This window comes from Tetranychus urticae, chromosome 2, assembly GCF_039701765.1.
Source record: "Tetranychus urticae isolate SD_2017Ah chromosome 2, NJAU_TeUrti_SD_1.0, whole genome shotgun sequence".
Classification (NCBI taxonomy): Eukaryota; Metazoa; Arthropoda; class Arachnida; order Trombidiformes; family Tetranychidae; genus Tetranychus; species Tetranychus urticae.
In genome coordinates this window covers 2,910,315-2,925,266 of record NC_142959.1, presented here as the reverse complement: position 1 = coordinate 2,925,266, position 14,952 = coordinate 2,910,315, and the positions used below count along the sequence as shown (strand labels likewise).

Sequence of the window (14,952 nt, the reverse complement as noted above, 5' to 3'; positions counted from 1 at the left end):
AATTATACTTCAAGGGATGGTGTTTTGGATGAGTGTTTAACTCGAAAAACAGTCCAAATCACTGGCTGTCCACATCCATTATCCCTTCAATCCTCTCACTGGGATTTACCTTTTGCTGCTGAGTGTTATGAACGAAATTATAATAACATTACTTATCAAAAACTTATCAATTCCATTGTCGATGAATGTTTCAGACTCAATTCACATTCACATTTCTGGCTCATAAATTACATTTTTGTGTAACTTGTTGTGAACCGTCCGATCAAGGGTTGACCAAAAGGAAAGCAATAATTAACTCAGCTTCACATTCATCATCAATGTTTCCAACTTCACCAGGAAAAAAACTTTTCAAACCAGCTGAACATCCAATTCGTTATATATCACCAACCCAATCAATGATTCGAAGACGAAGTTTGCTTTTCAACCCAAACAACCGGATGATTCAAAACAAGAAATCAGCATCTGATTCGAAAATAATTTTGTTACGAAAAATTTCAGAGCAGAAGTGAGATTAAGGTTAACTTAATAACTATTAACTTATTAACTAGCTTGATGAATTTTCATTTCTTTGACCAGATATAAATTTTTCTCCTGTTTCCTCTCTTCCAACTGTAGACTGATTGCTGTATGGATTTACTATAACGATCATTACATTTGTAAATCATTTGTACTATCTATTCAATTCACTAGTCTCGAGTCAGTTATTTTTGGAAGAAAGCGGCTTCGATTTGATAGAAAATGTTCTTTCTCACTCCTGAATTCTTACCTCAAGATTAACTTGCTTACAGAATAACCAAAGTTTATTGATAATTAGCAGACAGAGCAAGCAAAGGCAGTTTGAGATAGAAATTTAATTTCCAAGAAAATAACTATTAACAGTTATTGAAAATTGATCACTCATGTAACTATCAGACCAAAGTTCAATGTGCGTTCAATTAATATTTATCACTGATAGTAACAAACATTGTATTGCTAACGTTTAAAAGTTGAAGTTAATGTGGATTGTTTCACTTGTTATTTTGCATGTAATGCCACTCGTGCATTCGTTTAATAAAGTTATTGGTGAATATTTTGTTTAATTCAGTGATAAACATCCTGTTTCGCTCATCTATCAATCCTCATGTGATCGTCTTCTTCATTGTTGGTCCTCATCTTAGTATCCAATAGGGATATTGAAAGCAAAACCTTTAATCTGTCTAAATTTGTATGAATAACAATACAGTGAAATATGTATTATAATCCTAAAGTCCGTTTTTCTGGATTTGTGTTTAATTTTAGTCTCTTTAAAATTTAAACAACTTCTTTTATTTAAAAGCAAAACATTTGATAGTTTATGGCTTTAAAGGACAACTTTTCATTTCTAGCTAAAATTCACCCTTCATTTGCCCAACTGGTCACCTCCAATTAAACAACAAAACTATCTTGTGTATTTACTATGAGTTTCGTCATTACGTACATCTTTGTAGGATCAAGTGCGAAAAAAAGATCTAACTTTAAACCTGATGCAAATGGTGGTGCAACGCCCAATGTGAAAAAAATTCCAGTTGAACTACGTGGTATCAAACCTCCTGTTGATGTAGCCATTGACCCTGTTGTATTGGATTGTATTACAACTGAAGTGTACCATTCCCGAGTACTTATGGATCACTCCATTTCACTATATGCAAGTCTTCCAACATGGCTTACTGATTATTGGAACCTCAACGAAACCAAGAATTTGATGCCGGGAGGAAGGGAGAGAGGCTCAATTCTTACATTGTTTATACAAATAACCAGCGATGCAACTAAATTTGGGGAGATGTTGAAAAATGTGGATTTCAAAGAGATCAGTGAGAGACAAAAATATTTACTCGGTAAATTATTTAAACCTTTTTCTCACCTGCCAATTATTGATCTATACCGATACGACAGAAAAGGATCATCAATAATGTCTCGCCCAACTAGAGTCGGCTATTTTTCAATCAAAATTCGTTCCAAAAAGGGTGTATTTTTTTCGGATAAATCGCAACTTCGGTATTATAATCCACCAGAAAATATTGATAATACATTAGACTTGACAAGCAATTACAATCAATTTGCTCATTGGTGTCGTACACCCTGCGAACGTGATATTGTACGATGGTATTGGGAAAATAAAGGATTCATGGATAGTAACGATAATGTACCCAGTATCATCACGGATTCAAAGACATTGACCACCATCATGGCTTCTCCTACGAATAGTCTGGATGATTGGGAAATTCTTGTAGGCAGGTTCGACGGTCAAATCTTCATGCATGAAATCGATACTTACCAACGAAATAAACGTGTTCACGACCAATCTCAGCTTTCAAACTTGTCTTCTTATGCTGGATATCGCTTTGAACAGTTGGTGACTAAGAAACACACTGGCAAGAATAGTACACTTCATGATGGTGGGTTGAGAGACTCTTTTCATTCGGTTAATACTGCCAACATTGGAAGGCATAAACTTCTTTACAGCGCCCGTTGTACTGCTGTACATAGAAAAGACGATGTGTCCGACCCTATTGATGACATGGATATTGTCGATGTAAGAACTCGATCGGGAAAAAACTCATGGGAATCTCGTAAAATCTCGTTGTGGGCGAGAAACATGCTCAATCGTGTAAGTCGAGTTTACATTGGAGAAAAAAGTGACGAATTTAAGGTCACAAATATTACGTCTGTTCCAACTCATACGCTTTTGCATAGAGGTTATAATCGAGGAGCATTATTCAACTTTCTTCATAAAACTCTGGATTTCATTACAAATACTTGTAAAGTCGAAAAAGGTGTCTATAGATTTCATTGTACACCTTTCCTGCCTGTGATTGTTCAAAAAATGGATGTACCAATAGAGTCAGTTATACCTAGTTGGTATGTGCATGGTGAATGTCCAGGTCGTTGAGCGCCATCCATTTTCATTGAATTTATATTTCATACAATATTTAAAAAATATTTACATGCTTTCTATTCTTGTATTTTCAGGGCAATAAGTCGAAATTGATTCCTATTCTTAAATAAACCCACAATTAACTTTTACAATTACCATTGCTTATTTTTCTTTCAATAACTATTAACTACCAATTCGCAGCGCAGCTTGCAAATGCGAGGTTTACATGGATAAAAATAAAATATTTAATATAAGTTATTCACATGTTGATTGTTTCGATAACTTAAAAGGTAATAGCAAGTTTAGTCCAGTATTTGGTCAATTATGATCACATTAGTTATCGAAAACAATCAATTCCATTGTTGATGATTGTTTCAAACTAAATTCAGTGACTGATTGTGCAGCTACAGCTTATCCAATGACGAGCGAGTGTCTTGGAAAACTTGAAACCCATTTAGGATTCGGTTATCTGTGGTGGTCTCAAAGCAACATTAGCCAGGATAAGATGGTGCAAAACTCTTGTGGTCAACAAGAGATGTTTTAACAGGTTGATTTGGATTCAAGGGATTTATATTATTGTTAGCTTCTAATCTGGTATTAAAGGTAACCATTAATTGATGCTTGATCCGACTGAAAAAAATAATCTATAAACATTGATCTATCGATTGTCTGTTAAAACATATCTTAAAATAAACAAATGCACTTGAGAGGAAATCAATATGAGATTATTTCAATTTGGATTCGCTTCTAATGATGGTTGATAAGTATAATAAGCTTGCTATTTATATCATTATGTAATTACATCGAACAATCAATTCACTGTCAATATTAACGATTCAACAACAATTAGCAAAAGCAATTAACCAGAGAAAACTTGACGACAAAAAAAATATTGAATTGCAATAAGGAACAGTTCATTGGAGACACCAAGACACCTAACCAGCTGCTTGACATCGCCTCGAGTTTCCCATGAATCTTTCCATGCAACATATACCAACATTATGCCGTCACCCTGCCTTCCCTCAGTTCCTCTTTCTTCCATTTTGATCGGTCTTACAAAAAAATCTTAGATCATGAGAGCCTAATTAGGACGTCTTCCAAGTCTGAGTGGAATGGTTTAGCGATTTGATCAATTTCATTAGCTCTATTCATCACAAGCATAACCATGATAATTTAAAAAGAAATTTGATTCCCTTTATCATTATGATGATTGAATTGATTTACTCAAAATCAATGTCTGCATATGAATAATCAATATCAATATCAAATGAAAAAGACTCAACCAGTCTCAAGATAATTTTAAAATAGTCATTCAATAATAATAAATGGATCTTCATTATAACTTATTTTAATCTGTCGATAATTATCTTAATTTGACCATAAAACGACGTTGAAATTTTTGTGTGATTCAGTAAGTGAATGAATTAATCGGTTAAACGGGTAGATTTGAGCATAATGTTGAATTTGATTGACTAAGGATCGAAACAATTGTGATGTAATGTTGAAAACAACCAGGATTTGGTTGTATTAACAGTTGATAGTACATTTTGAACAAGTCTAAAGTCCAGTGAATAATTTTTGTTTCGCTCTCGCTTTTTCTTGAATTTGTTTAACCAAAGGATATGATAGTATTTATCTCTATACATAGTAAATAAAAAAAATAAAATTAAACGTTAAATCTACATTAATAACAGCCAGTTCAATAGCGAAAATTGAACTAATAAAACAAAAAATACGTATAATTTAGAAGGGTCGAGTGAAACACAACAATTGCAGGAAAATGGAGTAACAGTTAAAATGAGCCACAACAGGAACAATGAAACTTGACCACTTTATAATCTGTGTTTAGAGAGAGCTCATTTGGGTAACATTGACCAAAGTGATGAATAATCATAGTGATTATTGGAGCTGATTGTTATGCCAGGAAACAAGGGTTCAACCATCTTCCATTCACCATTTCTGTTGATTTGACAATGTGAATGAGCTAGGTAAGGTATCCGATGAACAAATTGAAAGAAATCATTCCATTCAGGTAATTTTTTTCCAGTGAGAAGGCGAGTGCAAGAGTCAACAGAGGCAGCATGAGCAACAATTAATATATTCCCTGTGACAGTGGAAGAAATAATTGATTCAACAACTTTATGACATCTTGCATAGAAATCACTGTGATTCTCAGCTGTTCGGATGGTCAACATGTCTACAGCTTCTATCTGTGGCTTGTAATCCAGATTAATGTTCATTCCAGTTCCAGCAGCAGCCTCTTTAGGAGTCAACCAGGATGGCAAACGGTGTAAATGATCACCTAAAAATTCAAATAATCCAGGTTCAATATTAACAGCCAGGTTATCCTGAATCCCAGCTCCTTTCAGAATGTTATGGCAGGTTTGTAAGCATCTTAATGCTGGACTACAATAAACATGGTTAATTTCAACGCCATGGTCACTAAGAGCTTGTCCAAACAGAAATCCTTGAAATTCACCTGAAATGAGAAACAATTCAATTAGTAAAACGTAATTCAAATCTACATGTATAACATATCAAGTTCCCATTGTCAGGAAATTACTGGGAATAACTCTAGGAAGAAAAAGCAAACAGATGATTAATGCCATCTTCTCATATACATGCTAGAGTTTAATTGGTTTATCATTTTAAAAATATTGCAATTAAATATTTGAACAGAATGGTGGCTAATCTATAGATGGTGGCTAATGTCTAATAAGTGAAGTAATTAAATGAAAATTGAAAAATCAGGTGAAACTGTCCTAATACAAGTCATACGAGAAAATGGTAAGTCATCTTATGCATAGGATACTGAATGAGATAGGGTTGCTAAAAGGGTAAATTTTAATTTGTCTTACCTATTGGTGTTAACGGTGAATCATTTGAATAGGCCCAAGGTTCACGATCAATCAGTTTTTTTGGATGATTCAAGTCCTGTGGTTTGTATCGTCCTTGTTTGTCAAAACACAGTTTAATCCAATCACCAAAAGCCAGATCCATACGTTCACCATGTCTTACTGTAATCAACCTTCTTGGCTTAAGATTATCAACATTGTCGTTTAATTTTAAATTAGAACCCATGTTTAGTCCAATTAACCGATTGTCAACCACAAATGTTATACACAGGATCACAATTAAGGTTATTATTGTTGCTAACTATACGTCCTGACATAACAGAGCATCTGAACCTTTCTTATCCAAGCCTCCTAACTAGGCGCAAGCTTCTCACGAACATTACATATCCTTTCGTTTTTCTGTCTATTTCTCCATTTCTCTTACCTTCCCTCTCCCAGTTCATTTAGACAATTTAAGATTGGCGTCATTAGTTGGCAACAGCAATTTTTCCATCATGGAATAATCACAATTGATCGTTCAATTAACCATGGTTACAATAAATATCTACTTTAGGTTTATATTATGAACAAAAAAAAAGAGATGAAACAAATTTACAGCTGATTCACGTAATCTCTATAAATAGAGACCATTTTCCCACTGCAATCAAACTCTTTTAGTATTGACGGTTAAATATTAAAAGGTATAATGATGAAACGAATTGAATCATGAATCAAACTTGTTGCTAAAGTGTTTTTTTTGGCAAACTCATGGAAACACAATTAACTTAGTTGGATACTTTTGAAAATATTTTGTCGATGACTTTATTCATTTGAATGTTTCGTTTGTTAGACATGAAATAAAAAGCACATTTTGTGATAGATTTGAAAATTTTATTAATGGATCATGGAATAGTGCAGATTGAAATAGTGAAATTGATAAATTTTGTGTGCCTTTGAAAATATGCATGTTGATTCAGAAGTGAATTTGATGAATAATTGTCAAGAAGCAACCAACAGAAGCCATTTTTAACCAATTTCAAAAGCAAATTTAAAATGATTGATTCACTGGTGAAACTGAAATTGTCACCTAATGAGCATAATTTTATCATCGGTGCAAAAATACAATAGATATGTGCTTTCCATAGGATTTGACCATTTAATAATGTCTATTGGTAATCAATAGCTATCAATCTTATAACCTATTGTCAATTCAAATGTTGAGCCAATTTATGCTTAAGATTCAGTTTACAGTTGCTTTGTTAAAGTTTGTTATAAACATTAACATTAATCCAGCATTTTCCAGGAGATACTGTAGTAACAATGAAAAAAAGTAATTTTACTAAAAGATATTGTATAAAATGTGTTGTAAATTGTATTTAAAACGTTGAAAGCAATGTCATACCAGAAGCAAATGTTCAGAATCCATGATAGCAATTCCACTAAGAGTGAAGCCGATTGGAGCTGTGTTAATACGTTCACAAGTAGCTAAAAGCTTAGGATGAAGAAACATGTAAGTTGAGAGTTAATTCATATTTAATACTTACTTTGATACTTGATTGTAAATCGAGTTTACATCGTCTTGCTAACTGATAATTAACCGAGTTACACAGCGCTATCTAACCAAGAAAATAAACCAATTTTTTAGATGAACCAAACCTGACTGTTACTTGTTTACTTACTCTGTGTGTAGTAAAGGCTGAAAATACATTGATTCCCACAATGGCACCGAAAGACATGATTCCGACGGAAAGGATAATGTAATCAAAAAGATCACTCCCAGTTCCGATGAAAATACTGGTAAACATGGCGAAATCAGCTGTAGCCGAGACTATGAGAACCCCATATGAAATTATTGTACCCAAGTCGGTTGTACACAAATGTATAAAATTGTAGATGCGATTTTGTTGAGCAAAGTATTTCAAGATGTCTCCTTGAGCAGTTTTTTTATGCCCCATGATTGACTTGCCCAACTTTTGAACTGAATTCAATGATAAGGTTACAAATGGAATAAACATTGTGTTGTGACAATAAAGCCAGATTGTTGAATAAGCACCCAATGTGAAAATGATACTTGTTAAAATGGTCCAGAAGCTTGTGGCAATCAAATTGACTGGATTACTGTAATTGATTGGGTTAACTGTGAAGGCAAATATCAGCCAACCTGCGATACCTAAACAGGTTAATGGAGTTGCAATGAAATAAAAACGTCCAAACAAGTACCAACCCTTTCTAAGACTGGAATCATCTTCTCGAGTCAACATGAATTGTTTCCTATCAAATTTGGAGACTCGAATTTCATGGTACAGAATTTGATATACTCTGATAGGTCCTTTTCGTTCGACTAAAAATCCGTTGTACTTTAAACCACTTGACAGTGTAAACAGCATCGTAATTAGCGAAACTTGAATCTCTTCAGCGGGTGAACCAACAAATAAATCACCCAACAGAATACGAATTGTTGAGTTTGGAATCAAGATTATGAGGAAACCTCTTAAAACCGTTATCAGTCCTAAAAAGTCAATTGTCAATCCAATAATGTAGTGTTTCCTTGTTATTGGTTTTACCTGTTTGTAGCCACGAATAGTTGAGAACCAGCGATAACCAGACATTTCAAAGGCATTCAGCAGATCGACACTTTTTTCTTTGGTTGATTTAAGAGCCAACCATCTATGGAAATAATTTTCATCGGTTTTTCCAGCCATTTTACACAGAAATTTAAATCAACCTTTTGATTATTCAGCTCAATGTTTGAATGTTTGTTGATTTGTGAATTGGTTTTGGGTCTCAATGATTATGTTTGACTTTCATTTCCTAATTAGTAGTTAATTGATTAATGTTGGATAGTTTGGTGTTTCTATAGAAGATCATTAATTTTTTTATCGGCCAGGCTAAACATGTAAATTGACTTCCATTGCGTGGCTGAATACATCAGCAAATCATCAGTAGTTCAGCTTTTCATGTTGTCAGTGGCGTTTCGATGAAAAATAGTGAAAAAATATCGATTCTCTTTGTGGGCCTTTTTTGCCAAAACATGAAAAAATTAATCAGCAAAGTTAATGTGTATTGCTCATAATACCAGCAACTATAGAGCAAGAGTTTGACTCGATCTTAACAGGAATCATGACGGATTAAAATGGCCTGAATATACTATAATATGCATATTAAAGTTAATTGTTGATTCAGTCCATCGTATTCTCGACGAAAAGGGTCTTAGTCAATTATTTGAATACTTTTGGAATATTTTGGGAATTTTTTAATTTTATTGTTTCTTTGGTTGAATATTGTAATAAAATGAAAATACAATGTAATAGTGAATTTGAAGCACACTGTGTAATAGATTTGGAAATTTTATTTATGCATGATTAACTTTTTGAATCTGTTAACGTAGATAAAAATATTGAAATTAATAAATTTTAAGTTTTTTTTGAGATTATGAATGTTGGTTCAGAAACGAATTTGATGAATAATGGAAAAATTAATTGTCTAAGTGATTAAATAGGAAATATTTTTCACTTAATATCTTCGATAATTTCAGGGCTTGCAGGTTCTATTTTGATAAAATCCTGTGTTTCGAAGAGTGGTTCCCACAAACTATCCTTTGGGTTTCTTTTATTTTCAGGATCAGCAGTGAAAACTTCAATCTCGTACGGAATTGAATCATTAACAACACGTATGAGCGTTGCTTTCTCGTGTTTACTAACTTGTCTGTCCATTTTGTCGCATAAAAGTGCATTAAATACTCCATTTTTGGGTTTAATGTCAACGACTATAGCAGGTAATGCGAATATCTCAGGAGTTTGAATAAATTTATAAGGAAGTCTCTTCATTTTTTCCCTTTCCACTACAGCTGAAAAACCAATATCAACAAATAGCACTCGATATTCTTTACCAAAGATTGTTGAAACAGTTTCCACAACTATTCCTCGATACCATTGATAATCCGAGTATTTGGCGGCAACAATATCATTAATTTTGTATTCTTTAAGACTATCGAAAGTTTCAATCTCCGATCGTAAAACCTCCAGAGAAGCAAGGTAATCTTTAACCTTGGCATTAATTGCTGAATCTGTTTCGTCACATGGATTAGCGATGGGTTTGACTTGGAATAGAGTGCAGTTTTGACGGAAATTGCCAGTTATTCTAACAGGATAATAAACTTTCTTTTTGAAATCCATTTTCGGCAATTTAAATCCACACACAGAAATTCTTTCAATTAGATTTCTCATTACTGGAGGGACAAATTCACACGCTGAAGCCTCATCGATGACTAGGTTTTCATTTAGCAATAGTGTTTTCAAATCCTCTCCATTCTCTGTTAATATGGAAACTTTAAGATCTCTCAACGATTGATAGTTCTATAAAGAGATAAATTACTGGTTAAATTCACACAGAATCAATATTGAAAGACTTACCTCCCAATTGAAGACACAAGACAAATCAACAATTTTTGCACCAATGGCTTTCACAAGCCTATCATCTTCCTTCTCGTTAATGGCTGGTTTGCAATTAGCGAGAATTGCATACAAAGCTAGCTTCGGTATTTCAGGATGGAATACTTGATTACTCATTTGTTCTCTTGAAACGGAAGTTTCGTTTCCATAATCGACAAAACGAACGAAAAAATTGTCATTATCCTTAGCATAGAGGATTTCCGCTCTATTCCATGTTTTATCGTATTCAAAGAACGCAGTGCATGCCCGACCATTCAGTGGTTCACCAGAAAAGGGTAGTAACTCTTCTTGATCCCTCAAAGCTCTGGCAATGCTTCGATTGATAATATTCACAGGTTGAAAGCCGTCTATTCGTTGAATACGAAACCATATTTTCATACCTTTATGGACATCTGTAGGTATGCCAACAAAGCTTTCAGTGGTTGGTCTTTCTGGGTCTTTGTAAAATTGAATGGTGACGTGACCCATCTGTCTACGAACGTTTGCACGCTCACTTCGAATATAGCTAAGAACTGAATCTTTCTTTGGACTTGGCATCAAACTTCTATTAGGTGGCTCTTCATTTCCACCATCAGAGTCAGGATTATCTTCAATATCACTAAGTGACATCATTCTAAAGAGAATAAATAAATTTCATAATTAATTCCAAAGATTGAGGTAAAAAGATTATGATAATTACCTAGTAGGGACAGCAATTCCTCGATTTACCAGGAGATTTCTAAATGAATGATGTTTAACTTTCACTGGAGCCAGGGCATTTTCAATGTAAATTTCTTTACCATAAACATCAACCCCGACAGATTCTGGAGGATCTGATGGAAGATATTTTTCTGGTATATGCAAATATTGATCCTGATATTTTTCGATGTATTCACCAAATATTTCAATGGCACTTTTAGTCCAAGAGCCTCCACCAGCTGCAACTAGATCATGTAAATGGCATTTAAGACAAAAATCTCCATCTTTGAGAAATGGTGAGTCAAAGGGTAACTTCCAGATATATTTCCTAGGTACCTCCAATTCAAAACCAAAGTCTCTTGAGTGAACCGTATAGATAGTTTCGGGGTTATCTTGTTTTATCATGTGCTGTTCATTTTCATCATCGTCGGTAGGATTTCTTTTCAAAATGATACCTCGCCTCCATGTACAGGAACATTTTTCTCGAATAGCAAAAATAACAGGCTCATTGACTTCCAATTCATCTTGTATGAGAGAGACTTGTTCGTCGATGCGGCTCGTGTAATCATCAGCTAACTTATTTTCATAACATACAAAATAACTTCTTACTTCTGGAGAAGTAAGTTGGACGTAAAATTTGTCAGGACTAATCCAATGAGATATTCGCATCTTTATAAAAGAGTCAATCTTAGAGGATTTTGCCTCTCTATTGCGAGCAACAAGTTCTCGCAAAATTTTATATCCACAAACATCAAAATCTTTCAAATATTTGAATATTCTATCGTGTAATTTGGTTACTTGGAGTTGTGGGATCGCCATTTCTTCAGATGAATTTTCAGTGAGGGGACCAGTACTCACAGCACACTTGAGAGAAACTAAAGCACAATTAATAGAAATATATTCAGTTCCAGTGTATCGCCTCAAATTGATAACATGTTTTCCGTTAGATTCGTAACTGAGGACAGATAAATTGAAAATATGACTGTTTCCGGACGGTTCACCAAAAATAAGATCTTTGAAATTTTCCACGGACTAAGTTAAAAAAAAAGTTGAAATTAATAAGCTAAATTACAGTGGTTAATAATAGCTGATAATAGATTAAGAAAATAGCAGATACTTACTTCAGGACTCCACTTGAACCCTCCAATCGGAGCAACGTCTCCCAATTTGCAAGCAATCGCAAAAATAGGCTTCTTCAAAAACTCTTCTCGAATAATCCTAAGGTTTTTAGTTTCAACAACTGCAGTGTGACCAAAATCAACAAACTCCACTTCAACTTTATCGCACTCTAGTACTTTTTTGATCAAAGCTCGGTAAAATGTTCTATCGTTTAATGCCACACAAGGTTGATTTTTTTCAGGACAGTAAAGAATATAAGGCTCTTCTGGTAGATCGAAGTAAATTTTAAGTTTCTCGTGTAGATCATGAAACGCTTGTTGATTAGAGTAAAGAGTGACATAGAAAAGATCTGGACTTTGAATTTCCGTGACAAGAACACTTTCAGTTTTAGCAATTGAGATCAATTCAGGTTTTCTGAAATCCAACTCAGTTGGTACGTTATACCTGATAATATCAGCTTCATTAAGCTGTACTCTAGCATGGCGCGAGAATACAAGGACTTCTCGTAATGAAGCATTATTATAAGCAAGTCTATCATGTTCGTGTTGATAGATGTCTACTTTTTTAAGATCTCCGACAATAGCCTTGATCATCATTAACAACTTTCGGTCACCACAAAATTCACGAACAGCAGTAATAGCTAATTCAGTCCATTCATCACCTCTAGGTTTCACCCCAAATATACAGCACTTGATAGCAAGAGGAGGATATTTTTCCAAATCAAATACCTCATCAAAGGGTAGTCGAATCTTTGTGTAGGGTACTCTTTCAACTCCTCCCAGATCTAAAAGTTCAGCGTTAACACTTCGGGAGGTATAGAGGTTATAAGCAGAGGTGACTAAATTTTTGGAAGCAAGTTTATTTTTTCGAGAGTTGGCAGGCTCAGAGTTGTTGTTTAACGACAGCAGCTTAGCTCGGCACCAAATCTGACGATCTTCTGAGAAGATGAAAATGTAGCCGCCAACTTTAAGTGTTCCTGGTGGCGGAGGATGCGTAAACACATTTGTGCACCAAGCTTCTATATGTCGATTCATTTCAGCAATTTTTTCTGGATTATTCCAAAGAGTGCAATAAAAAAGCTCTGGGCTGAGAACTTTTGATAATTTGACAATCTCTTCTTCAAAACCAACAATGCTATTTGCAATATTTGCACGTGAACAAGCAGCTTCATTGTTGCTGGATTTCTCTGGTGATGTATCCTCATCCGTCGTTCCAAGTGATGAGCACATAGATGTGGTTCTGAAAAGAGGTACTGGATCACATTTGCCACTGGACTCAGGATCAACATGCACAAGAGTAAGCGAAGAATCACGTTCGGTGGTATCAAGGGTGAGGCAATTTTTAATAGAATTTGCCAAATACTCATCGATTTCAAAATTAAAATCATCGTTGACTTCATACTGTCTCCAGCTTATCCGACTAGGTTTAGCTATTGCCTCTTTCAACAGATTTCTTTTTTTAGTTAAAGTTTCTAGGGTATTATGTTCAAGCTTGAATGTTTCATTGATTTCGCGTCGAAGAGCACATAAACTCTTCTCAACATCAGCATATTCCTCCTTACGTTTTTTGTAATTACTTTCAAACAAAGTAATACCTCTGAGTTCCTCCAACTGAAGTAGAGAATGAAGAATATGAAATTTTTCACGAAGACGCATTTTGGCAAGATAAAATTCTTTCGATAACTTTCTTTCCATGTTGCCCAGAACTTTTAAACTGTGTCCACATTCAGCGTGAGTGAACAATGAGTGGTGCATTGTATGTATCAAAGGAATAATCATATTCCGCCTAGCTTTTGGGATCGTTGACTTTAACACAGCATTCTCCTCATCTCTCGGATCCTTTGAATATTTGAAATTTTCTTCCATTGCTGGTCTATTCAAATCTAAAATGAAAAATCACAACAGTACACAAAATTAGTATGGAAAAAAGAACTTGAAAAGAAAGCGAACTCATTAAGAGGTTAAATTGAACTGAATAGAAAAGAACTACTCACCTTCCAAATTAACAGTTGGCTCCACAGGAGAAGCTGTAATTCGACCTTGATTGAAAGCTAATCCAAGCGAATAAGCGTCAAGCGGAATCTCTTGAGCACAATCCCCATTAAGACGATTCAAGCGCTTAGAGCTACTCAGATGTGATGACTTTATGGAGGCAAAGGCACGAGCAGACAAATTAGTATATTCACCGCATTGATCACATTGATATGACCTTTCGCCATTTTGAACAGTCATGTAAAGACAATGTTCACACAAGGTATGACCACAGTATAGAATGTAATGAATATTGAAGTGATCAGGATAGTCTTTGATATCGAATGCATCATCACCCGGTAAACACCGATTACGACATCTTTTCCTTGCACAAAGGAACATTTTGCTTTAATTTACAAACTCAATTTACGATAAATAAACAAGGCATAAGTTAACAAACTCAGAAAGAAATAGAAAATAATTAGAAGATTTTGCAAAGAATATTATAAGCAAATGAAACTTTCTGTCTGCTTAAATAGAATTGTCACTTAAGAGAAATGTAAAGATGAGTAAAAGAGAATAAGTAATGACCGCTGAGTTTATTCTTCAAGTCAACAGTCAAAAGAAGCAAATTGATTGAAGACAATAAACTGTTAAAAATGATAAAATTGAGGGCAATTTGACAGAAATAATTAAAAGGGTAATACAATTACAAGATGATGATGCAAAATGTTCAAGATATAGAATAAGATTTAAAACAGAAGATGAATAACCAAATAAACAGTGTGGTTAAGTAAAGTGATTTAATTGATGCAACGAAAGGATAAGCAAACTTTCTTTTTGTATTCTTTCCCCATTTTCGCTCAATTAGAGTTACCGGTTTAGAGCTGATGATAAACCAAGATCCAATCAGTAAAAAGTTAATCTTAATCAAATTGCTATTATCAACACTATTATGATTAAATCTTAGATCATTTGCATTCAAAATGTATAGCAAATAAAAAATC

At 34.2% G+C, this 14,952-nt stretch overlaps 3 protein-coding genes across 3 annotated transcripts; all 3 read right to left on the bottom strand.

The window, feature by feature from the left end:
* Positions 1-4,225: 4,225 nt before the first annotated feature.
* Positions 4,226-6,066, bottom strand: Epp (Ecdysteroid phosphate phosphatase). The gene is made up of 2 exons (XM_015930772.3): positions 5,752-6,066; positions 4,226-5,372 (listed from the first exon to the last, which is right to left on the bottom strand). The coding sequence occupies exons 1-2, from the start codon at positions 5,972-5,974 to the stop codon at positions 4,750-4,752; spliced, it is 846 nt and encodes a 281-aa protein (XP_015786258.1). The 5' UTR covers positions 5,975-6,066; the 3' UTR covers positions 4,226-4,749.
* Positions 6,067-6,531: 465 nt separating this feature from the next.
* On the bottom strand, positions 6,532-8,809 carry LOC107363534 (uncharacterized). Its single transcript, XM_015930771.3, has 4 exons — positions 7,407-8,809; positions 7,272-7,343; positions 7,130-7,219; positions 6,532-7,036 (listed from the first exon to the last, which is right to left on the bottom strand). The coding sequence occupies exons 1-4, from the start codon at positions 8,427-8,429 to the stop codon at positions 6,968-6,970; spliced, it is 1,254 nt and encodes a 417-aa protein (XP_015786257.1). The 5' UTR covers positions 8,430-8,809; the 3' UTR covers positions 6,532-6,967.
* A 156-nt stretch (positions 8,810-8,965) lies between these two features.
* LOC107363531 (RING finger protein 17) lies at positions 8,966-14,759 on the bottom strand. The gene is made up of 5 exons (XM_015930768.3): positions 13,969-14,759; positions 11,978-13,857; positions 10,858-11,888; positions 10,140-10,791; positions 8,966-10,082 (listed from the first exon to the last, which is right to left on the bottom strand). The coding sequence occupies exons 1-5, from the start codon at positions 14,345-14,347 to the stop codon at positions 9,237-9,239; spliced, it is 4,788 nt and encodes a 1,595-aa protein (XP_015786254.1). The 5' UTR covers positions 14,348-14,759; the 3' UTR covers positions 8,966-9,236.
* Between the last annotated feature and the right edge of the window lie 193 nt (positions 14,760-14,952).

Bases quoted from the DNA above. Each gene is read 5' to 3' on its own strand.
- Epp (XM_015930772.3), bottom strand. From the start codon at position 5,974: ATGGGTTCTAATTTAAAATTAAACGACAATGTTGATAATCTTAAGCCA. The intron at 5,373-5,751 runs GTAAGACAAATT...TTCTCATTTCAG, and splicing joins TTCACCGTTAACACCAATAG to GTGAATTTCAAGGATTTCTG.
- LOC107363534 (XM_015930771.3), bottom strand. From the start codon at position 8,429: ATGGCTGGAAAAACCGATGAAAATTATTTCCATAGATGGTTGGCTCTT. The intron at 7,220-7,271 runs GTAAGTATTAAA...CTTCATCCTAAG, and splicing joins ATTTACAATCAAGTATCAAA to CTTTTAGCTACTTGTGAACG. The intron at 7,037-7,129 runs GTATGACATTGC...TTGTTACTACAG, and splicing joins ATTCTGAACATTTGCTTCTG to TATCTCCTGGAAAATGCTGG.
- LOC107363531 (XM_015930768.3), bottom strand. From the start codon at position 14,347: ATGTTCCTTTGTGCAAGGAAAAGATGTCGTAATCGGTGTTTACCGGGT. The intron at 13,858-13,968 runs GTGAGTAGTTCT...TTTTCATTTTAG, and splicing joins GCCAACTGTTAATTTGGAAG to ATTTGAATAGACCAGCAATG. The intron at 10,083-10,139 runs GTAAGTCTTTCA...ATCTCTTTATAG, and splicing joins CTTGTGTCTTCAATTGGGAG to AACTATCAATCGTTGAGAGA.